At 32.2% G+C, this 27,652-nt stretch overlaps 4 protein-coding genes and 1 non-coding gene across 5 annotated transcripts; 3 read left to right on the top strand and 2 right to left on the bottom strand.

The window, feature by feature from the left end:
• The first annotated feature begins 910 nt into the window (after window positions 1–910).
• Window positions 911–2,195, top strand: LOC113850410 (probable methyltransferase At1g27930). The gene has a single exon (XM_027480949.1). It carries the CDS (start codon window positions 1,100–1,102, stop codon window positions 1,943–1,945), a length of 846 nt encoding a protein of 281 aa, XP_027336750.1. The 5' UTR covers window positions 911–1,099; the 3' UTR covers window positions 1,946–2,195.
• A 3,064-nt stretch (window positions 2,196–5,259) lies between these two features.
• LOC113849466 lies at window positions 5,260–8,284 on the bottom strand. Its single transcript, XM_027479390.1, has 5 exons — window positions 8,020–8,284; window positions 7,818–7,921; window positions 7,554–7,667; window positions 5,747–5,830; window positions 5,260–5,580 (listed from the first exon to the last, which is right to left on the bottom strand). Exons 1-5 carry the CDS (start codon window positions 8,237–8,239, stop codon window positions 5,524–5,526), a joined length of 579 nt encoding a protein of 192 aa, XP_027335191.1. The 5' UTR covers window positions 8,240–8,284; the 3' UTR covers window positions 5,260–5,523.
• Window positions 8,285–8,410: 126 nt separating this feature from the next.
• On the top strand, window positions 8,411–10,818 carry LOC113849465 (alpha-ketoglutarate-dependent dioxygenase alkB). The gene is made up of 7 exons (XM_027479389.1): window positions 8,411–8,582; window positions 8,680–8,831; window positions 8,983–9,329; window positions 9,763–9,901; window positions 10,024–10,090; window positions 10,215–10,336; window positions 10,495–10,818. The coding sequence occupies exons 1-7, from the start codon at window positions 8,473–8,475 to the stop codon at window positions 10,632–10,634; spliced, it is 1,077 nt and encodes a 358-aa protein (XP_027335190.1). The 5' UTR covers window positions 8,411–8,472; the 3' UTR covers window positions 10,635–10,818.
• Window positions 10,819–11,083: 265 nt separating this feature from the next.
• On the bottom strand, window positions 11,084–11,164 carry TRNAL-AAG. The gene has a single exon. It is a non-coding gene; the product is annotated as a tRNA-Leu (tRNA).
• Window positions 11,165–11,642: 478 nt separating this feature from the next.
• LOC113851358 lies at window positions 11,643–13,232 on the top strand. Its single transcript, XM_027481823.1, has one exon. It carries the CDS (start codon window positions 11,727–11,729, stop codon window positions 12,018–12,020), a length of 294 nt encoding a protein of 97 aa, XP_027337624.1. The 5' UTR covers window positions 11,643–11,726; the 3' UTR covers window positions 12,021–13,232.
• Window positions 13,233–27,652: the final 14,420 nt, after the last annotated feature.

The raw sequence follows: 27,652 nt of genomic DNA, 5'->3' as shown, positions 1-27,652 counted from the left end.
ATTCTTGTTGATATAACAATATATTATTAGATTTTTACTCAATCGGTACATTCTAACTACATTATAAATTGATTTTAATACTTTTAAAGAATATATTAATAAGGTAGTTTTTCTAAGAGAATATATATAACAAAGGTAATAAATTGTTCTCTACAAATTTTTTTTTGTTATTTCCTTATTTTCAAAAAAATTCTGCATTCTTTGGTCAAGCATTAATTTAAAACATTAAATGCTGTATAATTTTCTTATATTCAAAAGTTAGTTGAAATATATTAACATTATAATAATTTTTTATACTAATTTTGAATTATAAATTATCATATAAATAAGAATCTTTGACTTTTATTATAATTCATATAAAATCATATCTATCATATATTTTTTATTAGCTGTATTAAAATAAAACTTTATAATTTGTTTTGTTACAAGTGATTAAATAGTAAATTTTATTTACTGCCTTACTTACACTTATTTATATTGAAGTTATAAAATTATTATTTATATTTTTATAAAAATATAATTTGATATAAATATTTAATTAGAAATAATTTTATTAAAATTTAAATACTTGTTGATTAAATCGATGAAGATGAATGAATGTCATAATGATTGCCAAATTCCATTTGTTGCCCCCACAGCCTTACAATGAATTAAGAGAAGTTTTTTTTACATGCTATTAAGTAATGTGTTATGATCGTATTAATAAAAGCAAGACATAATTTTTATTAATAAATTTATAGTACTCTTATATTTGAAATATTGAAAAAATAAGTTTTTGAAAACCTAAGCTAATTTGATTTGCACTTTGATATTGATGTCCTAGCCCCAAAAATTGTCGAACACGTATCACTTAAGACAAAAGGGTACTTACTGTACATTCATCGCGTTGCCATGTCTCTCATTTGCACCCAACATTTGACAAAATCAAACAACCTTCGTCACCTTCCCTTAAGACACAAACACTCTCTCCCTCTCCTCTTTCAAACCAAATTATTACTCATTAATTACCTTAACATTACATTAATCTCATTTTCTCCACACACATTCATATATAATTAACATACATGCAACAACCCAGAGACCCAAAATTTGTTCAAATATGAAGAACCGGTATACGGTGCCGGAGAGACGGTGGTTCCTGGGTCTGGCCGTCGTGGGGTTGATCGGAGCAGCGGTGTTCATAGCCACCGCCATCCAAACCTCCATCCTCTGCCCCGCTTCGGTTGGGATCCTAACCCGAACCCGGGTGGACGACGATTTCAACCCGACACCGATGCAGCTTAGGGCGATACTCCACTACGCGACATCGCGCGTGGTTCCCCAACAATCGGTGTCAGAGATCAAGATCAGCTTAGACGTGATAAAATCACTGGGCCGGCCCTTCAAATTTCTGGTATTCGGATTGGGCCACGACTCACTCATGTGGGCCTCGTTCAACCCAGGTGGCACCACGCTGTTCCTCGAAGAGGACCCAAAGTGGGTCCACACCGTTCTCAAGGACGCACCGGGCCTCCGAGCCCATACGGTTCGGTACCGGACGCAACTTCGCGACGCCAACAAACTCCTCTCCTCGTACCGCTCCGAACCCACGTGTTCTCCTTCTAAGGCTTACCTCCGAGGCAACGAAGCGTGCAAGTTGGCGCTGGAGAATCTTCCGAACGAGGTTTACGAGACGGAGTGGGACCTGATAATGATCGACGCGCCCAAAGGGTACTTCGCGGAGGCGCCGGGGAGAATGGCCGCCGTGTTCTCCGCCGCAGTCATGGCGAGGAATCGGAAGGGATCGGGTGCGACGCACGTGTTCCTGCACGATGTGGATCGGAAGGTGGAGAAAGCTTATGCGGAGGAGTTTCTTTGTAAGAAGAATTTGGTGAAGGGTGTTGGAAGGATTTGGCACTTTCAGATACCCCCTTCTAACGACACTTCTTCTTCTCGTTTTTGCTGAAACTATAAACCATATACCCTTTACGCCAACTCTTTCTTCTTCTGTTGTTGATTAGGGTATGATCCAAACGCAGATAGAAACAGTATACCAGATGAGATTTTATGTTATGATCAATATATTTACTCTTCTTTTGTTGTTATTCGAATATTTGGAGACAGAAGGAATCAATCACTGGATTGAAGGGTTGCAGGTGCTACCATGGCCATTGCACCCTTTGCCGACAATGATCGATTCTCACAATGCAAATATCTTTTTTTTTCTGGGGGCCTTCGATTATGATCGAAAATTAGCGACGTTAGACTCATCCTCCCATTATATTATTATTAATTTAATCTCTCTGACGTGATACTTAAGGATATATATTAAAAATTAATAAATAAATAATTATAGTATTTAATTTTCTTTGTAATAGTATTTAATGTTGTGAATATATTGAATTTATACTTAGTAATGTTTATTAAAAATATACAATTTCATTATATATTTATATAATCAAATGCTATAATTTTTTATAAAAACAATTATTTATTCAATTTCAATTATGTATAATTTTTTGTAAGTTAAACAAAACAAACTCATTATTTATAAGTTTGTTAAAAAAATATATCTTTATTTTATTTTTTTAATGTTTAAGGTTTTATATAAATTTTTAAAAATATTTATATTTTAAATTGAATAAAAATATGTTACTTTTTATTATGCTCTCTCTATTTATTGTATTAATTATCTCACATATTTATTATATATTTTTCTTGTCAAATAGCATGAATTATTGAAAATAAAATTATTGCAGAAAAAACGAAACAAGTATTAATGAAGGAAATAAAATATTTAACTAAAGTAAGGAAAAAGTATTTTAAAAAAATATACAAAATATTTAATGAGCATTACTTTTGAGAACAATTAAAAGCTATTAAAAATTTATTAAATGCTTTTTACCTGATGTTCTTATAGCACTCATTAAGTTGCTTTAGTTGGTGGTTTCTCTTCTCAAATGAGTGGAGCCATGTGCTGTTCTGGAGAGGTATTGTTAACAGCTCTGCGTTTACATGCCGAGTTAATGACAATTGTTGAATCAGAAACCGATGCCGTTATTTTATTTCACCTTTTTTTCTTTCTTTAAAATGAAAAGTTAAGGAAAAAAATAATTTTATAAAGGTTCTAATTAAAAATTATTTAATTATTTAATTTTAACGTTTAAATTCTTACTTTTAGACTTATCATTAAAATATTTTCAATATGTAAAAAGTTTGGGCCAAATTAATAACTGTTTATGCATTTTAATAGATGGAGAAATGCAAAAATATATTAATTATAGTTTAAATTCCAACATTTGTTATTATTTTAAACTCATTTAGATTAACCAGATACATGATGATGTCTTCTTACTTTATACATGTATCTTAAATGAATTAAACCCCCAGTTATCTACAATATTGACGAGCATGTTACTTATAAATATTTACAAGTTTCAATATACACAAAATTTTCACATGATACATGTGAAAAAATAATATAAAAGTAATGAAAAAATAATATAAAAGTAATGAAAATTTACCTGCCGTTTCACAGCAATGATTTTTCACAGTTTTTCTTTTCAAACGAAACAAATTTTAAATTCACCATTTAGGGTAAAAAGATTAATGTTATTCATAATAATTTAATTTACACTGATTAAAAACAATCTTCTTATATTAAAACTATTTAAAGGCTTAAATTTATTTTAATGTTGTGAAAAATGCTATCAATTAAATCCATACCGCAAATCATGCATGGAAGACAATTAAATAACGCAGAAATGGTCGTGAATGAAATGGACATAGACAGTGGTTGGTTTTCGTAATTGCTTATTATAGTGTGTGTGTGCATGGCATCGTTCAGTTGTTAACTGTAGACCAAAGTGTCACACCCAAACACGCCCCATGTATTTAATTTGACCACGGCGTGAGTGATTATGTTAGAAAGGTCCAACACTTGAGTTCAATTGTAATCACACCACATTAATAAAAATAATTTTTTTTATTTTAATTATATATATGATTATATTATTTTAAGAATCTTATCTCTTTAGTTGAGTTTTATTTAATATAATAATAAACAGTTTTTAATTTAAAAGTTATTACATTTAATATTAACATATGTTTAATTTCACAGTACCTACATAATAATAAAAAAACTTACTAATTATAGTGCGTGTACGGTTCCGCTCAGTTGTTCACTATTCATTGTAGACCAAAACGTCATTCACAAACAAGCACCAAGTATTTAATTTGACTACGGCTTGTGAGTGGAATTTATGTTAGAAAGGTTCAACCCTAAAAATCTAGAATTCCAAGAAGAGAATCGTGAATTAGAATCATCATCACAGGCCCAAAAATTTATATTATTTTAATATATAGAGATTAATTATTAAAATAAAACGTTAGTTCTAACTTAAAAATATCTCTAAAAATATTTATAATACTGTATTAAAGTTTTGAGCTTTCGGTTCATTAAAATAATTGATCAAACAGAAAGTAAACAGTTTGTGTTGTGGTTAAATTGGAAGGAAAGTTTTTAAAAAATTGAAAGAGAAGTGAAAAAAAGGGGAAAAAAAAAACAAAAAAATGCAAAGTAAACAAACAAATTTGTAGGTTAAAGATGCTAATCGTGGGAAGCGAGCAAGGTACCGTATTATAATCAAAAGTTGAAACACATCGGTCAGATTTTCCTCTCATCCTTAATTGATTTTCATTTCGTGTCAAGAACAGACAAGATGGATCACCGAAAAGAGAAAACATCATTTTATGTTATTTTTTTCTTTTTAAATAACTGTCGGTTAAAGCGTTGAAGACATTGCCCTTTGTGCCTGTTACGTGGTAAGGATCCGAAAATCTCTCTTGACAAACAAGAATGTCATCTTAAAAATAAAGAAATGAAACTAATGCATGGCTCTGGCAAAGAGTCGACCCAACTCCTGGCATGATTATCATATTTCAAGCCTTTTTGAATACCCGTTTCAATGAAACATTGGAAACTGAGTTTTTCTTAAGTAAAAGACCAGTTTGTTTTTCTCAGTTCATCAAGCAAAACGGAGCTAAAGAAAAATACATTAACGCACGTAAATTTATAGGCTCAAACTTAAGGCACAATCAATGGCCTCGATCAATTTTCGATTTCCAAACAATAGATTCTAATGGCTTGTAACCGTAAACCAATCAGAACAAAATTATTGTTTACGAACAAGTTGTTCATAGCGTGTATCGCCATCCTTTTCCATATGTTTCGTACACTCAATAACACGTAGAAAAAGTAAAACACTAAATTAATATGGAATTAAGGCACCAAAGAAAACATCTACTATTCAACAACTTCAACTATATGCACTAGAAAATAATGTTATTTTGTAACTAATGGCAATAAATCATACAACGTTACATCTTCACAAAATACGGATGAGATTCAATTCGCAATATGATTACATCTGATTACAATGATATCAAGGATTAATCGAAGAACAAAATCAGTCTAACCACTCGAAGGCAGACATGTTAATTCATCCCCTTGGAAACCCTGCATTCTATACAAAATCTAACAGACTACAAAAAATATTTCATCCTGTCATCCCTTCTCATGGCATTATATACAGCTTGGACCTGAAAAATACAACAAAATTCCATGTCAAGGTATATTCAACCAGAATCAATTACACGGAAACACAATCCACTATGTAAAAAATGGGAGTCTCATCATGATCTTTAGCAAAAGGGAAAAAAAGGTTTACTTCAGCAGAGAAAAGATAAGGGAACAAGACAGAAAGACCTGTTCACTGGAAACAACTTGGACAGGACCAATGTTTACGGACACGTATTTGCCCCTTGCTGATAATTTCTGTTTCACACGTCCCTGCAACAAAGATATTAACATTTTTGAAACACGAACATCAAGCACCAAATAAAAGTGTAGATGTCATATTAATATATTAGTGAGAGTTAATGATGCAATATTTGCCACTCTTCCTGTAGCAAACTCTTTAAGATAACCACAGCAGGCAAGGTAAAACAATTATACTTCGTTAAAAAACAATGATAAAAGCTCACTATATATTTTGGGGGTATTCAGAAAGTTTTGTTTGGAGCTGATGGAAGACATTTATGAGTTATGACCTTCCTATAAACTCTGTTTATTTTATGTTAATAATCTTTACAATTAAATTTAAGAATATGAACTCATTTGATACGAGCTAATAATAAGGCCAGTAAACTTTCCTTATTCTGGGAGAGCAGATCATTCACTGCCAACCAATATTTGATAACAAGCAAAGCCTTCTAACTCCTACCTGGTGCAAACTTCTAGGTTTATGCTTTAGATCAACAATAAGACGCTGCGTTTGTGTATGAGTGCATGCCAGAACAAATGTATGTGAGAGGAGTGACATACTTTTCAGAAATATACAAAGGTGATAATTATTCAGTTTGAGCCCACCTAGGTTTATGCTTCATAGATCAAGAAGACTGTGTGTGTGCGTGTGCTTGTCCACTTGTAAGAGAGAGAAGTGAAATACTTTTCGGGACTATAGTGTGAGCTCGTGCACTTGTAAGATGTAGAAGTGAGATACTTTTCCATTCCAGACCATACATAGAAGATAATTTTTCAGTTTGACGCCCACCTATCAGACATAAGCATGAGTAGAGGCTCAGAGCTCTCCAGAAAAGTAGCAACCCTCTGAGCACATGTTAGAAAGTTTTTTCACTGTGTAAAACCCTCTGATCACTGTCCTTCATAATGCAGGGCCAAGATTAATCCCTTTGTCCTTTTCATTGCTAAATATATAGTATTTTGAAGCTTCTTACCTCATTTATAAAATGTAAAAACGAGCAATTTAGCATTTTGATATAGTTAATAGTTTGGGCTTGTTATAACTATTGGTGACGACTCAGCAACCATTCAAGCGATAAGATAAAATGATTGATATTCACATGTGATCTTCGAATCGCCACAGCAGCAAAACTACAAAAACTAAAAGTTGCAGCCCACAATGAACTTCTGAAGTTAGTTGTAAAGCTATTGATAGTTACGTAGAGTGTGATAGATGTATTACATAGTGTTAATACAGAGGTAATTATGGGACAACAATTGCAATTGGTTTCCATCAAAGGGGCAATGTTTTTGCTTTTATTTAACAGTCAAACAGAAGACATGGATGTATGATTCCACCTTAGAATGCTATTTTACAAGCCCAACAAACAAAATTACGTCATCCACCAACAAGCATCACATGAAGTTAAGAAACAGCCAAGTTGCACAAAAATTTAAACTGAAGCAAGACTAGACACAAAATTAATCTTACAGTAATAATAACAAATATATTGGAAAGAACTTCAAAGATATATTACACATGCACATGTTAGAAGTTCAATTACCATGGGCCATAATTGTATGGTATAAAAGAGCAAAGCTAAGCTCATAAGGAAAGTTGTTATAGAGAAAACGATTACACATGTCATTTGGACCACACCATGAATTAGTGCATGGTCAGCAAATTTTTCCAACAAACAAGTCCAATTTCCAATGTTGTACAAACATGTCCAATTTCCAATGTTGTACAAACATGTCCATGTATACACACCTGAGGAATAGGCTGTTGGATTACAGATTCCACAGCAACAACCATAGATTGCACGAAATCTTCACCTCCAGTTCCTATTGCAGTGAATCCCCGAACGGTTGGGTATGAGTTCACCTGCACAGCACAACATAATTCACGACACAAGTATTGTTATAACAACACACACATATGGAAAGCGCGACGAGTTGCACACATGAACATTATGGCAAGAACTATAAGCCATGAAATGCAAACAAAACAAACCATTAAAAGGAATTGAAATACCTTCTGATCCAAAGCAAGCCATTCATCGGTAGTATCATCCGACACAGTGCCTCCAATAACCATGTTCGTAGTTTGCCCAACCCTCCCTTCCGCCTTAGACACCTCTATAACCAATTAACCAATCAAAGAATTTTCAACATTCATCTGAAGCTCGTCTCATTCAAATTAAGCGTAAATAAAATTGTTGAGAAGAGAAAATTACCTGAAATGGCCTTCAACACCGCCTCTTGAGGAGGACCTTGATCGTCCTGAAAAGACGGCGTTTCGTTGTGAGAGCAACGGAGAGCTCCTCCTTTGGCACGGTGAAACGGACGAGCCGTAACGGTTTGGCAACGCGAGCCTCCTCTGTTATTCGAATGAAGAGGTTGAAATTGAAACGGTTCCACAAGAATCGCCGAACGAAGCATGCTCCTGCACGCCATTTTTTCTGTGTATCCTCCTCATCATTCAATGAATTTCAATATAAGCATGTCCATCACTCTCGGAAAACACAGATTTTTTCGATAAGGACCATTATGAATTGTCATTAATGCCCCTGTCTATAAGCTTTGATCTGAGGATCTTATTGTCATTAAGATTTTTTCAATTTTATAATTTCTTTCTGTTCCAAAAATCAAAACCCTAACCCCTTCCCTGAGTTCCGACCCCTTTTCCGATGTACGGATCGGAGAATAACAGAGAAGATGCCGAGCGAACAGCTTTCAGAAGAGCAGAGAAGAACTACAAGCTCTACTACGACAACAATGCATCTTCCAAGAACAAAAAGTATTTTATTTATTTATTTATTTTGAATTTTATTGGTTTCAGTTCGTATTTCTAATCATCAATTTCTAATTGCAATTCCAATTCTTTTTCTTGACAGGAAAAAACAACGCAAACCCGTTGACTTAACGGAGGTCATTGACTTTCGATCCATTCTAGAATGCCATCTTCGCAACAGTGATCTTCCTCCGGGAGTTATCATTCTTAACGACAAGTTCACTTCTCCAGTTTTTTCTTTGCAAAATCGCCCAGGTATTCTCTTTTCAATTTCATTATCTTTTTGTATAGAAGAGGGCGAAATTGAATGTGCCGTTTATCTAACTAGGAACTAATCACATGTGCATTGAAAGTAACTTGCTCATAACTAATGCACTCAGCCACACATGGTGTTTGCACTTTGCAGGCTTTTATTTTATTCCTGGAGCTTTGAGCGTAGAGAAACAATGTAGTTTGATAAGGGAGACCTTAACTGATTTCCCACGGCCACCTAATAGGACAAATCACAATGCTATATACGGGCCAATACGCGATGTGTTCGATGCAGCTAAGGAAGGGAAAGTTCTGATTGAAAAGAATTCTCCAGTTACTGAATCTGAACCTAGTACTGATTTTGGTTGTAGAGATAGTAAGGAATGGAAGTTTACCACTGAAAAGGAAGCATCCTTGAGCAAGTGCAGATCCATTTCTGCTTCTGCTTTGCTTCGAAAGTTGCGATGGAGCACCCTTGGCCTACAATTTGATTGGTCCAAGGTAAATTTAGATTTGCCACTTCAAATGTATTTCAGTTCTTTCTCTCCAAAACAATTAAACTTTAGCTGCGGGATAAGTATATTATTACATATTTGTTTTGGAGACCTTGTAGCTGGTTATTGACTCATGCATGATCTACTGCTTAGCAGACATTGGATTTTAGCTAGGGAGGAACTGTTCTTGTAGTGATGTGAATGAGATATAAGACCACTGCTTGTAAGAAGTAGCCAGTGTAAATGAATAAATTTCTGAGGTTAAAAATTGTTTTTTTTATCTTGCATAACACGCATCTTAAATTTGGGTAGCTGTAAAATTCATTCTATTGAGGTTATTTACATAGGGATTTTGGAGTTATAATTTAATTTCAGCTTCTAAGGAAAGCCACATCTGCTTAATATTTGGGGAATCACTTGATGCTTATGTTTGTGTGTAGCGGAATTATGATGTGTCTCTCCCACATAACAAAATCCCTGAAGCACTCTGTGAGCTTGCAAAACAATTGGCAAAACCTGCATTGCCTGCTGGTGTTGAGTTCAGGCCTGAAGCTGCCATAGTGAATTACTTTGGCTTAGGTATGCTTAAAGCATATTTTTGTTGTGAATTTGCTTGTTTGATAATTCCATGCTTCCTTTTCTTACATCCCTTCAAATTGTTTACTATTGAACGTCTCACTTTAATTTATATATTATTCCAGGGGACACATTGGGTGGCCACCTTGATGACATGGAAGCAGATTGGAGCAAGCCTATAGTTAGTTTAAGGTATTATGCTAATTTCTTTTTGACAATTTTGTATTTTAGTGTCTAGAACCATTACGAACATATCAAAAGAAAGATTAAAGATTTTTACCTGGATCCTAATTAGTTATTATCCTCATTGCCTCAGTCTGGGCTGCAAAGCTATATTTCTTTTGGGAGGAAAATCCAGAGAGGATACTCCACAGGCAATGTTCCTTCGGAGCGGCGATGTTGTACTCATGGCTGGAGATGCAAGGGAATGCTTCCATGGTAAGTGTCATCTGGTAATTTGAAGTGTTTGGAGTCACTTGGATAAAGATTATTACTGGGAATTCACGTGTTTAATTAAAGATCGAGCTATGCATTGTGCCAGCTTGCGCAGTTTCAAAATTCTGTCTTACTATGGAATCGTTTGATCTATGTTTCAGGGGTTCCTCGGATATTCACTGATAAGGAAAATGCTGAAATAGGCCATCTTGAGACACAGCTGGCGCATGAAGATGATCTTTGTTTCTTAAAATACATTCAAACTTCAAGAATCAACATCAATATCAGACAAGTTTTTTGAATAGGATTTACTGTTCTTTCAAAGTGAGATTTTGTTTTATTAGCTCATGAAACAAAAAAGAGGATGTATTATTTCTCTTTAAAGTGGCAATGGCTTCATTTTCATTCAATATGACGAGTGACTTTTGTCCGGCAAACCTCACGTTTCTCTAATACTTTGGCTTCAGTTATTATTTCTTCACGTATTGTTGATACATCCTATTTTCTTTGTTGTTAGCTCAACCATGCGACCAAACGAAAATCTGGTTAAGAATATTATGTTACTTATCGTTAGTTGGCATCAACGTATATTGCTATTTACTGGTGATAATTGAATTTTGAAAGGGCTGATAATCAAAATATAATTGGAACAAAGCGAACAATAATTGAATTACGAAGAACAGAGCACAAAAAACACAATCAGAATCTTGAATGGAAATGTGGTTTTTGTCGAAAAAAAATTGCATTAGCTGTGGAGAGTGGGATTTGAACCCACGCCCTTTCGGACCAGAACCTTAATCTGGCGCCTTAGACCAACTCGGCCATCTCCACTTGATCTTAAATTCCGTTTTTTATAACACCTGTTATACTTGTCCGCTCTAAAGGCCCATGAACTAAATTAGACGGGCCTGTGGGCTAACATGCGAAGATCATCCTAGAAGTTCCTTATCTAACATGGCACGCCAATGGTGGTGAACGTGTAAACATTCTGAAAAATTTGAACACAAATGAACAAATTAATTTTGTAAGAGACGAAGGAAATGGTCCCAAAATTTATCCACTATTTTGCTCTTCCCCTCTTTGTACCATGGTAGAAAATTCTCCTAGTAATTTTCTTCATGAAATTGCTTATGGAAGTGTGACTAGGCAATTTTCTTAACATGGATTATTAAGCCATGTGGTATGAAATAAAAATAAATATAAAAGCGAAAAGAAAAACATCTACACTAACCTCCAAAATCAAAAGAAAACTCGTAAGAGCCACCACAGACCACAGTGTCGTCAACGTGTACAATTCCACAACCACTTTTATTTATATTTTCTCTCATTACTTACTTATTCAACACTTCACATTAAATCTTAACCTTTCTCTTTTCTCTTCGTCTTAGAGCAAATGGGTCCGATGGTACTGAGCCAATTGGCGACGGGTCTTAGCGTCCTCGCCGGAGCGGTTCTCGTCAAATCGGTGATGGACCACAAGCCCATGGCAGGCCCATTTTCTCGATGCCCAACTTGCAACGGAACGGGTCGAGTCACTTGCCTCTGCTCGCGCTGGTCCGATCGTGACGTTGGCTGCCGAACCTGTGCAGGTTCGGGTCTCATGGCATGTAGCAGTTGCGGCGGAACCGGAACGGGTCGACCCTTACCCGCTAAAATCGCCATTCGCCCACCCAACCGCACCTCCTAGCGTTAGTAATCTTTTTTTTTTTTTTCATCAATTACATATAGTTATTTATGTAATATGAAGTGCACTTTGACACTTGTAGTGAATACGTAGAGAGGGAAATTATTAGATTGTAATCATATTACTGTAATTCAGATTCTTGATTTCTTATAAAACCATTGAATCTTAAGGCCTAACTCTCTCTTTCTTGTAATTGTTGGTCGAACGATTTATATCATAACAAACTCAGGTACTTAGATGGCGATTAAAATTAGAATTTTACTTTAATAATAGCATTTATGCGAATCATCATGTTATGGACACTTACTGTAGAAATTACGCACGTGGTTGTGATTTGAAATATGAAGTTGCAGCTCAATTGTTGAATGCAAGGCTACGATTGTCGCCGAGCTTGACTGGTTGAATCCCAAGAGAAAGTGGCATTTGCATCATTTAAGATCTGACCAAATCAAATTGGACCATTTCCGGGGTTGTCTTGTTTTCTTCTTCTTTGGGGGTATCAATGTTTTAAAATAAAATAACGACTGAATAATTCTGAGATTTATGATCAACTTGCATGTTCTCTTATACTCGCAAAGACTCAAAATAGCCAAAAACACTATTACTTTAGCATTGATGGGGTCACTTACCCATTTTAACCAACGAGATCTAAAAGATTCATGTGAACGGTTATCATTGATAAAGTTTCACGGGTCAATTTTATGTAGAATTCTTCCAACATATTCATTTATAACATTATTAGCAATGAACACGTTGACTGTATTCATCGGTTTGTGCACGTTTTATAAATGTTCTAATTATTGTTTAGGACCATTGCTTTCGAGACTCTCCCAGCTAGTTGACTTTAATTATGTTAACGATGCATTTTATCATTGATTACCAACGAAAATTGTCATTATACTTTTCAAAACCTTTGAACTATTCTCTTTAATTTGTTTGACTTCGGTCTTTTCCTTAAATGTTCTATGCTCCCAAGTAAATAAGAGGCAACAAGGTCACACAACTATGAGGGTCCTAATCAGTATTTCACTAATGTGGAGAGTTATTGGTTGAGCTTACACCAAAACGGTGGCATGGTAGGGATCTGCAAAGTGAGCAAAACGAGTATGGGTTGTTTTAAGGTGAGCTGACTCTTGACGTGTCGTATTTCGATCATAATATTATTATTAAAAAAATGTTAGTAACATTATTTAACACATTCTTAATCATTAATTAAAATTTATCATAAAAATAAAAAATCATGTAAAATTTATTCTTAATTTAATTATTCTCATTCAGAAAACAATTATTATCTCTTATATAACGTTTAAGAAATTCTAATTAATAATCAGAAGTGTATTATGAGCATATTAAAAAAAGTATGTCAAGAAGTGTATTCTTACTTCTTAGCCCTCCTCGTTCAATTAATAAGTATTTTGAAATTGACTAATGAGTCAATTAAAGAAATGCAAATAATTTATTAACTTAAGCACTGAGAAAGGTTTTTTTTTTTTTTTTTGGTCAAGCAATAAACCTCTTAATTTGAGGGATAGAACTAGAAGGAACCATCAGAATCTAGACATTCACAGGCCTAGTTGTAAGCGTTGACGAGCCTAAGGGCTAGCAATGGACCATTTTTCTCTTTTAGGAAATACAAACCTTTTTTTTTAAAACATTTCATCTCATCTTTTTCTGGCCCACCAATCAAAGGCACAAAGGCCAGCAGAACTAAGAAATAGGCCCATCGATCAAGACAAACAAGTCCAGCCCAGGAGCTATGCAGCAGTACAAAACAGTGAATAATCCAATTTCTTAATGGCAATTAAAAAGCAACTAAAATGAAAAAGAAATAGTTTCATTTAGGGGAATGCCATCAGGGACTTAGCTTTCTCTTTCCCTTGGTTTCTTCTTCATTTATTTTTTTCAAGTCCCATGAAACTCATGGTCATTCTTTGTTCCCTCCATGCCCCAAACTTTTTCACTTTCCCTTTTTATTTTGGTTGGGTCCTAATCGATGAGCCCAAGTAGCTCCTAGCCGTTCTTTATTTTGTACCTAAAAAATAAGTGGACCCTACAACTGCAGCAAGGCCCATTTTATTGGTAAATTCCTTAAAGACAAAGAATAAGAAAAAGAAAAGTAGCATTAAACCTAAGCCTCAATTTTTTTCCTTGTTATCCCTCGTAATTAAGAAATTAAGAAAAAAAATTAGTGGAGAGGGGAAACTTGAAACTTTTTTCTGTGAGAGTACTTCATACTTGGCATGAAAAGGCACAAACATTAGTGAATCATATTCGAACGGTAGGGAATGTCGTAAAGATCTGCCACAACCTCATTCTTATCTTCATGTCTGAGGCAAAATCATAACATCCATTTGCATTACCATAAAGTGGATAAAGATAAAAGAGAAGGCCCACAGCCACAAATTCCTTTGTCCTTCTTTGTCCTTTGGGCCACTCTACAGTCTCCATTCTCTACTACACGCACTTCTAGACACCGTCCAGGGATGATATATTGTAGAAAACATGTTGCTAATGATCGTATTTGGATCCTTTTATGGCTGTTTTATTCATATTATGAGAAATAAAGATACAATATAGTTATAGTAAGACTCATAATATATTTTAAGATTTTATTGAATTAATTTTTTCTTCTTAACATGATATTATTATATGTACTCTAGGGGTAAAAAAAAAAAATCAAAGTTATCTACTCTTTTGTGTTTAAAATTGTCATAAGGGAAGGACAATATTCGATCTAAAATGCAAAAAGTGTTTAGAATGAAATACACATTTTAAAGCTTGTTAAATACGAGTTCGTGTTAGTCAAAATTATTTATTGTGTGTGTTTTAAGGTTGCAAAACTTCCGTGTGAACGCACTAGTTAAGACATGTTTTCAACAAATAAGTTTTTAACATGATTTGGTTTTAAGAGATTACCCATAGCATTTGTGTACATCACAACGTAAAGAAATATTTGAAATAGCCAAAAAAAGATTGTCGTAAACCCAAGATTAGGTCTAATTAGATTTGAATTGTCAACCACAAATTGCTTTAAGCAGTAAAGCGCCGACCAGTATATCTAGTTTGGTGGAAACTAGTCCTTTTAAGGAAGCAAATGGTGGTTTACAATGATAGGTGTCGATTGCAATTAGTAAATGTTTGAGGTCTACCAACAATATGAAGAAGGCCTTCATGATAGTAGATAGGATTTAGCTAGCAATCCTTATAAAGAGACCATGATTTTGATTTCTCTTTGTTGAGCTGTGATACTTTTTTCATGCAAGCATGTGCTAGCAATTAGTGATTCCATTATGAGTAAAAAGAATAATGTTATGGCCCTGAACCAATCTCTTAATTATGTCTCTTGTGAATTATAGAGTAAATCTAAGAATCTCCTTCATATACACTTTATCCTTAATCAAGCTAACCATTTATATGGTGATGTGGGGTCTCTGAGTTTGCCACACATATCCATAGTACTCTATGTTTCCTTTGTTAGTTGCGGAGTCAACAAGCGAAGATGCAGTCCTTGGAATCATTGACTTGTGTGGGAGAAAGAACAACACTACCTGTGAATAGGGAGTCATTTATATGAATCTCAAAGTACTAAATTATGTAACACTTGGTTTATGTCATGAGTCATGACCCATGGCATACCCAAACCTCTAAAAAGCTAAGATTATTTTGTCGGGTTCTTGGTCCTTTGGCCCCCCCCCAAAAGTTTATCATTTTGTTTTTCAGTTCGTGTTCATACCATTCATAACACGGTCACATGCTGGTAGGAGCAATTTTGTTCATAAAGATTAATAAAGATTTCTAGCTATTATAAGATGTGACCTTGAGGGAAATTTCCAAGCCAATAATGAACAAATTTGAAGTTAGGGAGTGCAATGCAAGAATCTCAAATTTTGGGTTCTAAGATTTTGCAATTTGTTCTTCAATTTGTGGACAAAATACCTCCCATCTCATTGCTCCGTCCATACCCAAACTGTCAGACAATCTGTTCGTTTGTTTTTGGATGTGGGCACAATTCTTGGTAGGGTTGTGGGTTGTGAGTAAACCTTTTAGGTGCAAAATTTGAAAAGGTCAGTGTTTTAAGTAAGAATATTATTAAAAAAAAAATTAGCAAATAATTTTTTTTTAATCTAATATCCATAAAAGTATTGATTAATATTTTTCAAATTCTAAAAGTTAATACCAAGTTGAAATAATACACAAAATATAACATCTCAAACATATTATTAAACTATTGCTAATCATACACTGAAACTAGAAAGTTAAATTGGAGAAACAAGAACTAAGCATAGTGTTGCATTTGTTTGCGGTCCTAAATTCTAGCATGGCATTGAGGTAAAATAGATTAATCGGGCAGCTTTTTAACTTGTCAATTATTGAGGTTGAGAACAGCAAAGCTTTTCAATTATTAGAACAAATGCAACTCTTGCCACAAGTTTTGGGTCCAACAAAAGAGAACTCACACTGAAGTGATCTTACTTGCACATCAAGCACGCAAGTGCTTTCAATCAAATAATGTTTGAAGTCAAGACTTGTAATTACTTCATAGCTTTTGAACTAATTACATGTGTTATTTTATTTTCAATTTATGTGATCTATAAACTCCATACTATGCCTTTTATTTTCCATTGTCTATATACTCCCTTTTATATTCTACTGGACATTATCATTAACTTGTGGCTTTTATCCTTTTTTTTTGTCGATCATATGTCACTTGTAAGGGTATTATGTACAGAATTCAACATTATTTATGCAAGCTTGTTAGAGAAAAAAAAATCTTTAATGTTCATCACTTAATACATAACACCTTAGTATTTTTATCTACCACTTAATAATATTTTTTATATTATAACAAATATGAACCAGTTGAAAGTTTGATAAATAGATGTTAATAGAGAGCAAAACAACAACAGTAGTCTTATTGAAAACAAAGATTACTAATTCATATATGCTACCCAATTGACAATCCGAGGAAGTTAGCTTAGGTAACATTCAACACCTTAATTCAAAAGTATAATAATAAGAAGCAAAGCGGGAACAGCAACATAATTAAGTGTCGCTTTAGTTATAAGATGTATAGAAAATATAAAAAGGAAAAATACGTAAAAGATAGGAAAATATATGCAATATTTGAAACAGTAGCATATTTTCAATCATGATGATTGCCAAATTGGATAAAGCATTACAGTGCAGATGACTCAAATGATGTACTTATTATGAATTCCTAAAAAATATCTTAAGCAATTGCCGTATACTACTTAGTTTCTGTTGTTTTGATAACTTTTCAAAACTACTATATTTCTTTTATTGTTAATTTTATGGTTAGATAATTAAGAATTTCGATCAATCCAATATCACAAAGGAATCTACTTATGTATATAATTTTAATTAAAAAAATTATGCATATCTTTTGTTTCGGATAACGAAGCAACGGAATCTATTATTATTCATGATAGCTATGCTGCAGCTATCACTGGCTATATGGATCAAGTCCACCGGCTGAATCGTTTAATATGTCAGTTAAGTGGGTTTTAATCAATTAAATTATAATCAATTAATGTGATTATATATTATAAACACACTTTATTAGTTAAACAGGCTATCTCATTAACCCTTGTAAGCCCATTTATATAATTTGTTAATCGACCTAATCTAATTTAACATCTATATCTATGAGCCAATCTGAATTTTTATAATATTTATAAAACACTTAAATTTTAAATTATATATCTTTTTACTTTAGAACAATTAAGTCGTTAACCTACTAAACACTCATCGTTACATTTGCTGGTTGCCACCTCCAAGTCTTAGATAATATACTTAAAGAATAAAGCATTTGATTATTATTGATTAAACAGTACACATGAGATTACGATAGATTTCAACATTTGTAATCAAGAGTTGTGTTTTAAATTAGTTTTTAAAATTATGAAAATATAATCATTTAGCTTTTGAAATTATAAATGTATTATTTTAGCCTTTAATAGTACAAAATAATAATTATTTTAGTTTGTAAAATTATAAAAATAATGAATACTTTTTATAATTTTTAATTTTAAAAACTAATTTGATATTTTATCCATGAGAATTATCCCTCTCTTGAAGTGACAGGGATGTCTGAAAATATCACAGCCTCACATATATGACATTGGGACCATTTTATGAACTAGAAATACTCCTACTTTTGTGTTTGTTGGTGCCCCTAAAATTGCTATCTTGGGTTCCTTTAGAATTCAATTGCTTAAATGCTACTCAAGTTTCTGTTTAGACGTTCAACAGTTACATGTAAAGATTTAATTTTAGTGAAGTATACATTTTAAAAAGTTGTATATAAACATTAATTAAAACAATAAACTACTCATATTCTGATACAAATAAAAATAAGATGAAATATCTTAACCTTTTGTATGACATGGCGATTTTTAATAAATTTTATTATTAAATTTATAATATAAATTATTGTTTTTAAAATTATTAAATAAATACTTAAATAAATTTTATATACACACCCTATCATAAAATTAAGGATTAAATCTTAACTTTACATTTTTAAAGTTAAACATAACTTCAAAACTTATTCTGCAACATAATATTTTAAATAAATTAAAAACTTATTTATTAATAAACTAATAAGTCTATATTTGTTTATGTGAGTTTATGAGTTTGGGGCTTTGACTAAACTAAAAAATATATAAAATCTTAAATACTTTATTAAAATTTTAATATATTATTATTATTATTAAATTATTTATGTAGTTTTTTGGTTTGAGGGTGGGGAAACATGTTACCCTTCTTACATATCTCAACTTTGAACTTAATTATATTAATTATCAAATAAACTTTTATATGGTGTACACTAAGGTATGTCTAAATCGATAATTATAAAACTCAAATTTCTCGTTAGAAGCAAAAATTTACACTTAAAAGCATCTGATTTACGCTTCTATCCCATTAATTTCCCTATCAATGAGTTACAATTATTGAAACCAAGGATTGCTAATGACTGCTGTATATATAATTAGGATAAGATGCCGACCAAGCATCATAATTTTGTTTATATGAACCAAAATGATGCAACCATTGTTTGCAAATAAAACCTAACCCTCTTCTCTCTACAAAGGCATGCATGTTGGTCTTTTGGACGGCCAGGTATCATCGTCATGCTGATTGTGTTGTATATTCAAGTCCACCTTCATATTATTATCAAATTTAGATTATTTAATTTATATCACAACCTAGTTTGTTGCTACAATATCATATTTTAATTCATAATGACAATTTCTTTGGGGTTTGGAGGCGCAATTAGATAGAACGTTGCACTCAGAGATGACGTATAACTTGTTCTTAGTCAAGATGCATGCCTACATACATACGGTACAATCGAAATCGAACCCTCAATTCAATAACAAAATACAAAAGAGATCTTTGTCTTTTTAAAATATGATAATGATATGATGAAAACCGAAAAGGCCACAACATTTTCTTTAGTTTTCTGGCTGCCCTTTCTTTACTTTTCTTTTTATTTGTTTAGGTTGGAAAGCTTGCTACATCTTTCTCCTTACCAATTATATATCGATTATTCTTAGTTGATAAAAAATTAATATATTGACGTTGGTTTTCATGCTTCCTCTAATTATAATTATACGGAAAACTTAACTTTTTATAAATTTTACGATTAATCATTTCTAGAAGGCTAGAAGCTGTTACATCTCAGGAATATTTTAAAAACTTGTAAATATTCTGATTAACATATAACTCAAGATACTCTATCATGGTCTATTTACAATTATGGTTTCTTTTTATCAGCAAAGAAACTTAAAGTTTGAAATCTTGTTATGAAACAATGCTTAAGGCTGATTTAGGTGAAATCACTAAAGCACAAATATAAAGTAAATCCTCACACGTAATCTGAGATTGTAAACCTCTACTATTATTTGTAAAATACCATTTACATTAATTTTTTGATATAGTTTTTATAAATATTCAATGTTAAAGTATTATTTTTTATAAAATTTATAAAACTAAAGATGAAATTGTATTGATAGTTATAATTTTAAGGATTAAAACAACTCTGTATTCCACAATATGATATCAGCTTAGTGTTGTTTTCAGAATTTAGAATAGCTGTTAACTCTTGGATCATAAGAGGATTGAGGCGAGGTTAACTTCACTTACCATTCACGTAAAGAGTGTGTCCCAAGAATTGCCAGCAATACGCAATTCATCTCACAACACATCGCATTTGTTTCTCACTTAGAAGACTTATTAACTGCCAAACTTTTTGTTTATACTTGTTGGAATTATTTGACACCTCCGAATTAAAATTAGAATCCCAAGTAAGCGAAATTCAAATGAAATTCTTTTATCCAACATAGTTTCTTCTATTATTATCTCTTGCACTTTCAATTGAATATGAATGATGACTGTAAAAAGAGCGGCATTAGTGGGTGCAGGTAGCCCCAAAGCCAACTTTGCTTATTTGACTTTTGACCAACTTTTTATAAGTTTTTTGTGTGTTAATATTTAAACTTTGTATATTCTTTTATTTTTTTATCTTTTCATTAATCCGAGTACTTTATAAAAGTAACATTAGGAAATGTTTTGAATAAACTTAAATAAATACTATATAATAATTTATACAAGTGTAAAGAACAGAGAATGTTAGATAGCTTGAAAATCACTCAAAACAGAGGGCCATCACATGAAGGGGCTGAGTGGGATATTTGCTCGATAAACGAGGAAGGAGGGGCCCCAAGTGGAAGCTAAATGCGTTAAGCAACATCATAACTCAAACATTGGTTCCCTCTCCTTAATCCCATTTATGGTTCGTTACGCTAAATTCTCACAAATCCCAATTACTTATCCTAGTTTATTGCTGGTAAGAGTACATTCATGAATGAGAATGACAGAAATTAATTTACGTTACCTTTAGCTGCCACCACGTTTTAATTTACCCATTAATTCCTTTTAATTCTTAATTACTATATATTAATTATAATATCAACGTTTTCCCCTCCAAGGCTTTGGTTTTCTTCTCAGGTTTTCTCTTGCTTTCCTTCCACTGTAATCTGTTTGCTTTGAAATTGAGCCTACACATACGAATAAATAGTATATACTTGCAATGAATGGTGTGATAAAGATAAATTGCGTTGGATTAACCTTACGTACATAATCAAACAAATATTAGTTGGGTTTTCTTTTATATATTAAAGGTTCTAGTGACAATAGGATTTCGGAGGTTTTTAGAATTAAACAAGAGGATGGCGTGACATTACCCTTATAAATATAAATAAGAAAATAAATATTCATCAACAAAAATTTAAAAGTGCATTCAGAGAGTACAATACCAATCCCCAAATATTTGGTAAGGGTTAGCCACCGACTATGTATGTTGCGACACATTTTCAAAATTGTCAAACTTAATATACTAATGTGAGCATAATTAGCTAACTGAACTGATATTCGTCCACAATGTGTTGATAAATAGATTGCAGCTTTTGTTTGTATGGTTAAAACCAGCTTTGCCGAATCGAATCCCACTTAGTTGTCGCGTCAATGTTGTCGTCATTTTGTCTTGGCTCAAATACTTTATTTTGTAATTACATGTACACTTGTTTAAATTATCAAAATTAACATCATGTATTATTTTATTTTTTTATCTTTTTAATATTCAAATTACATTCCAAATTACAGTGAGATCTAAAAATATTTCTCTATGAAGTGGAATAGAAAGTTTCTATTAAAAAATTTTAGTAGTGATATATGATATTCACTAAAGTTCTAATTTAATAAATAAAAACATTATCTATATTGATATGCCCATATGTTATTAATACATAAGGGTGCGGTCAAGCATGTTGTTATTCGTTTTCTTTCCTCTTTCTGAGCTAGGAAAATTTGGTATTAGCCTAGTTATTATATTCCCCACTGCCCACAAGCACTGACCTGTGTGGGGATGAGGTTTGAAATGCAATGATTTGTGTTCCACCCACTCACCATCTCAACCCTATCGTTTTTTCTTCTTCGGCTAAATTCCTGTTGACTCGTATGGTTCAGAACTTTCAAAGATTGGAAAATATTGTACTAGATCGCTTCAATTGCAAATTTCTAAAATTCAAAGACAAGGTTAATCTGCTCCAACGAGCCAATGAAAATTTTGCTGCAACAGTCAAAGGGTACTGTTCAGCCTTTAAAGCAAAACCGTAAAAAGTCGTGGGTTGATAATGAGTAGGGTCACCTTTGGTTTAGGGCCAGCCGGTTCCAAGTTCGGCTACACTTTAGGCTTTTTTTTTTTCTTCTTCTATTATATATATATATATATAATGTTCTCGTTTTTTGGGAGCTAGCTCCTTCGTGTGCTGCGTGTGATTGTAGTTAAAATTGGCCAAGTTCACTTACCATGCACGTAAAGTTGAAGGGAAACAGGGAGCAGTAGTTTGTCCCAGGACTAGGACGCATGAAACAACCTACTCCTTGCTTGCACGGCCAAGTGAGTGAGAATATATATCAATCACCTGAATTAGCAAGAAACCCTTTTTATTATTAATGAACTCAAGTTCAGGATTCAATTTGAAGAATTTAGCATGGGTTTAGGTGAGCGTTAATGAACTTATTTATGTGTAATTAATTTTGTTTAAAAGTAAGTTTAAAGTAAGACGATTTATGTATAAAAACTTGTCTCTTAAAAGAAAAGTTATTTATGTATAAATTTTTAAAACTTGAATTAATTTAGAAGCAAAATTTTATTGTTTTTTTTATCATGCTCGTTCAAACTTCAAACACGCACTTAAGAGATTAGAAATATGATATATACAGATGGTTACACAAATGAAAATAAATGTGAATGGAAAAATGAAAAGTTGTACTACTTTACTCGCAATGAATGAATTGTGAAGCAGATTCAAAGCGGCAAAGGCAACGCATGAAAGATGAATGTGAATACGTAGGATGTGATTGTTAAGGTGGCGTGCTCATCCACTGCCCTGTAAGTTTTGAACACAGGGCAAGATTCACATGCTATAAAGGACCAGTCAAAAATCTGTTGTCCCTTCCATCTGACTCAACACTTTCCTGGAAGAGAAAGTAAGTTAACGTACAAAACCACAATCACGTGCAAGAACATCACTTGTTAAGATTCACGTGCCAGTCAAGTGCACATCATAATTAATTACACTTTTATCATCCTGTTAATTATACTTAATTTTTTCCAATAAGTTTTTAGGTTTAAACTAAATTTTTTGTTTCTTAAAGTATTCTATATATTTTTTTAGTAACTTAATTTATTTCTCTTTAAACATGTTCTTTGTGATTTTTTTTTATTAAATGGTCTTTCTATAATTTTTTATTTTTCAAAATTGTAATTTTTAATTTAATCTTTTTAAAATAAAAAATTAATTAAAAGCTGTAATATTTAGAAGTAATGAGTAATATATATTATTTTATAAAAAATATTTTATGGGGACTTGTTAAAAAAATAAAGTAAAGCCGGTAGTTAATTTTGACATATTTAAAATTTAAAAATTAAATTCAATATATTTTAAGGATAAATACTTTATAAAACATTATAGTAATTTTATATTGAGATTATTATTTTTAAATACTTTAAATAAAAAAAATAACCTTGTCAAAATGGTGAATTGAATAAAGATAAAAAGAAAAGCTTCCTCTCTCATTCTATCATCATGCTAGAAATTGACTTTTTGAGCGTCAACTTAGATAGTGGTTAGTAAAAATTACTTTGTATAAAACACTAAGAGAGTAGTTACGTCCTAACCGCTCTCTAGTATATACTTCTAAAAGCGGTTCATTTGGAACTGCTCTCTAATACATACTTTTAAAAGTGATTCATCTAGAATCGTTCTCGTAATTACTCTCAGAAATGCTATACTTTAGAAAATGGTTCACACATAGAACCGCTCTTAGAACTTTACAGAGCGATTGACACGTGGGACCGCTCTAAAAGGTGTAGATTAGAGAGTGATTATTTCTTAACCACTCTTATATGTAGTATTTCAAATTAAACTCTAAGCCCTAAATCTGATTATCCCTGTCCCCGCGTCAAGTTTGTACCTCAAATTTGTCTGTGTTCAGTGTTTTCTGAGAAGGTTTTGCAGAAGAACAAGTACCGTTGACATCGCATTCACAATTTTAAGGTATATTCATAATCGTTTCTTTGTTTTCTAGCTATGTTTGAACATTTGCACTCTCATTTTCTTTGTTCACTGAAACGCACCTGTATTATTGACGTTGAACAGTTACAAACGTTTCTCCTCCATACTTAGTTTCAGGTAAACTGCGACAAATTAGTGGAACTTATTTCATTCCAGGTTAGTGTTGTTGTGTTTGTATGAACTGATTATATTCAAATGTTGACCATTGCTGTGTGACAGAAAGCATAAAATTAATTTTTATTTTGTAAAAGTTGATTTGAAAGGTTGAACCTTAGGTTAGTTAACTTTTGAAATATTGTTGGAATGGTTATTTAGGATTTGCTGAACATGATATTAGAACACTGGTTAACTGTAATGCAAGAGATTAATGTAAAAATGTAACAAGTGATATTGTTGGAATGGTTATTTAGGATTTGTTGAATATGATATTTGGACACTGATTGACTGTAATGCAAGTAATTAATGTGAAAATACATTTGATTGTTGTGAAAATTGATGTTCTAAATTGAATTCTCATGTTCTATTGTGTTTTTTTTTGTTATTCCAATATAAACAGAAAACAGGAAAAATGCTATTATGTTGTTCATAGAATTGAATTAAGTTTATGTATTGAACAAGATGTTGTTTGTTTTGCCCCGTTATGTATATTTTTCTTTGTGTATAAATGAAATTAATGTTCTGCCTTATAGAATGTTATGAATGCATGATTATTGTTAGTGATTAAACTTTGTAAGGTATGATTTGAAATCTAAAATTAAGTGAAACCTTAGTTTCCAGTTTGAGATTAAAAATAATGATTTATTAATCATTATTATCAATCTCAAATTGTCCAAGTTGGACAGTTTGTGAACAAACTTATACATTCATTGGTTAGCATTTGCTTCTCATAATGTTGTATTTAATATTTGACAAAATTTGAGTTTCAAAGTGCATGCTTGATTGAGGTAAATCATCTTATATTAAAGTTATGTACTATGAGACTAATGCGAAATGCTACCAAAATTTTGTCAAGTAAAAAATACTACATTTAAGTAGCAATTGTTAATTAAGGTATGAAAAAGTTTATTCTCAAATGGGATAGGGCCCTACCATGTTAGAGTTAATAAGACATTTACATTTGTAATTATCATAACCGTAGTTGGAGCAAATATGGATCAAAGTTGGATGGTAGCTGATCATTTAAGTGAATAATACAAAGATGGAGTCAAGGAGTTTATTAGATTTGTGATTAAGCATACAACTGATGTCAACCTTATTCCCTGTTCTTTTTGGTATTGTTTGAATATGTTATAAGTAAATGCGAAAGAATTGAAAGAACATCTAATATGCAATGGGATAGATGAAAAATATACTTGTTGGAAAAAAACACAGTGAGATACAAGGTGGAAGTACATCAATTAACATAGAATCAAGTGTCAATTACTCAGAAATATTTAAAACAAATGAGAGTGATCATGTTGAACAAATTCTAAATATTGTTGAAGAAGATCTTAGAGATTGTCTAAAGATGTTTGAGAGACTGAAAGATAATGCAAAAACACCATTATATAATGGATGCACAAAGTTCACAAAATTAAGTTCTATTTTAAAGCTTTATAACTTAAAAGCCTCGAATGGATGAATTGATAAGAGCTTCATAGATTTGCTAAGTTTATTACATGAGATGCTACCAAAGGATAATGTGCTACCAAAGAGAACATATAATGATAAACAAGTACTTGTTTCTATTGGATTTGACCTATGAAAAGATACATGCTTGTCCTAATGACTACATTTTATTCTGAAATGAGTATGCATCACTAAATCAATGTCCAAAGTGTAATGTATCACGATACTAAAGAAAAAATCAACACCTGCGAAGGTCGTGTGATATTTTTCAATAATACCCAAATTAAGATGCCTATTTTGCAGTGCAAAAAATGCAAAGCAGATGACTTGACATGCTGAAAGTAGAATTAGAGATGTAAAGCTTAGGCGTCCAGCAGATTCATGATTGTCATATCTTAACTGTTTTATCGCCAACAACACTGGGTAAAGAGTTTTATGACATTGTGGGGAAGGAAAACATTTTAGAGGTCATATGTCGACATTGGTTGAGTGCCTATAGCATTAACCTTTATATACAGTAAATTACTTTACAAATTATGTAATTCTTTAGTAATTTATAACTTTTTGTACATTTCATTGTATAATGCATTTTAATTCTACTTTTGCAATACAAGATATTTGTGTGAAGCTTACTTGCATGGGACAATAATGATAAGTAGATTTTCATTTATATCTCTATGAAATAGACGAAAAGCTCAATCAAAACCCACATCAACATATAGCTGAAATGTTGAAGCGTCATATGGGTGAAGATCACTTGATTTTTGCACCTTACAATGTTGGGTGAGTCAATTTGATTGATACTCTACTTTATTTTTATAATTTAGCATATAACTTTTAATTCTTGTAATCTTAAATATATATTTATACTCTTGGTAGGCAACATTGGGTCTTGGTTGCCATCAATACCTTTGATGATACTGTGTATTATATGAATCCTCTACGCAAGCAGCTGAAGATCAGAACACATGCAAAACCTATTTTATAAGTAAGCATTCATTTATATCAAACAACTATGATTAATTTTAAGTGGTTTGAATGTATCTAAGTTCTTTCATGCATCTTTGTTAGTGCTCTTGTCACGTATTGAGCAGAGAGGGAAGTGCAGCCCTCTAGGACAAAGATGCATCAAACAAGATGGGTCACTGTATAGGTAACACTATATCATATAATGTGTTTTTAATTTTCAGGTTAATATTAATTACAATGTATATCTCTTTGTGTTAATGTTAGTTTATTTGTTTTTATCTTCCACACAGTGTCCAAACCAAATAAATAATGATGACTGTGGCTGGGAATGCTTTGCACCATGGACAAACTGTAATTCCAATTAATGTAAGACCCTTACATATGCTAATTGTCTGTCATATGCTTATTGCAATTCAGTATTTTCCAGAGTTGCAGATGCTAACTTTTTTTAACAACAAAATTCATCAAGTGCAAAAGGAGTGGTGTGCATATCTGTACCATAGATATTTAAAGAACACATTAAGCATATTAGATTTGTAGTATTTTTTTACAATACTTAGACAATTTTCTTTCAAGGCATTAGGCAAAAAGTGTAAATATGAGATTATTTTCTTCCTGTCAATGTAAACTCTGATTGTAATCTGTACATGTGAATTGTAATTAAATAATGTAATGTGCAATTGTTTTAAAATTCTGGTATATCAGACTCTATTTGTAATTTATATTCTGATTGAACTAGTTCTAAATACTATATACTTTATCAGGTATGCTAAAAATTAAAATAATGACAATTGTATTAAAATAATTAAAAAAAATTCTTACTTTAGAGAGTGGTTTACGAACAACTGCTCTGTAAAATCTACTTCTGAGAGCGGTTCACCAAATAACCGCTCT

The sequence above is a fragment of the Abrus precatorius genome, unplaced genomic scaffold (genome assembly GCF_003935025.1).
Source record: "Abrus precatorius isolate BTA unplaced genomic scaffold, Abrus_2018 Scaffold9, whole genome shotgun sequence".
Classification (NCBI taxonomy): domain Eukaryota; kingdom Viridiplantae; phylum Streptophyta; class Magnoliopsida; order Fabales; family Fabaceae; genus Abrus; species Abrus precatorius.
This window is presented reverse-complemented; position numbering and strand designations above follow the sequence as displayed.

Coding starts and splice junctions, on each gene's coding strand:
- LOC113849466 (XM_027479390.1), bottom strand. CDS start 8,239: ATGGCGTGCAGGAGCATGCTTCGTTCGGCGATTCTTGTGGAACCGTTT. Junction 7,922..8,019: donor GGTGTTGAAGGCCATTTCAG/GTAATTTTCTCT, acceptor AATTGGTTATAG/AGGTGTCTAAGGCGGAAGGG. Junction 5,831..7,553: donor TCCAACAGCCTATTCCTCAG/GTGTGTATACAT, acceptor TCTTTGTTGCAG/GGACGTGTGAAACAGAAATT.
- LOC113850410 (XM_027480949.1), top strand. CDS start 1,100: ATGAAGAACCGGTATACGGTGCCGGAGAGACGGTGGTTCCTGGGTCTG.
- LOC113849465 (XM_027479389.1), top strand. CDS start 8,473: ATGTACGGATCGGAGAATAACAGAGAAGATGCCGAGCGAACAGCTTTC. Junction 9,902..10,023: donor AGTGAATTACTTTGGCTTAG/GTATGCTTAAAG, acceptor ATATTATTCCAG/GGGACACATTGGGTGGCCAC. Junction 10,091..10,214: donor AAGCCTATAGTTAGTTTAAG/GTATTATGCTAA, acceptor TCATTGCCTCAG/TCTGGGCTGCAAAGCTATAT.
- LOC113851358 (XM_027481823.1), top strand. CDS start 11,727: ATGGGTCCGATGGTACTGAGCCAATTGGCGACGGGTCTTAGCGTCCTC.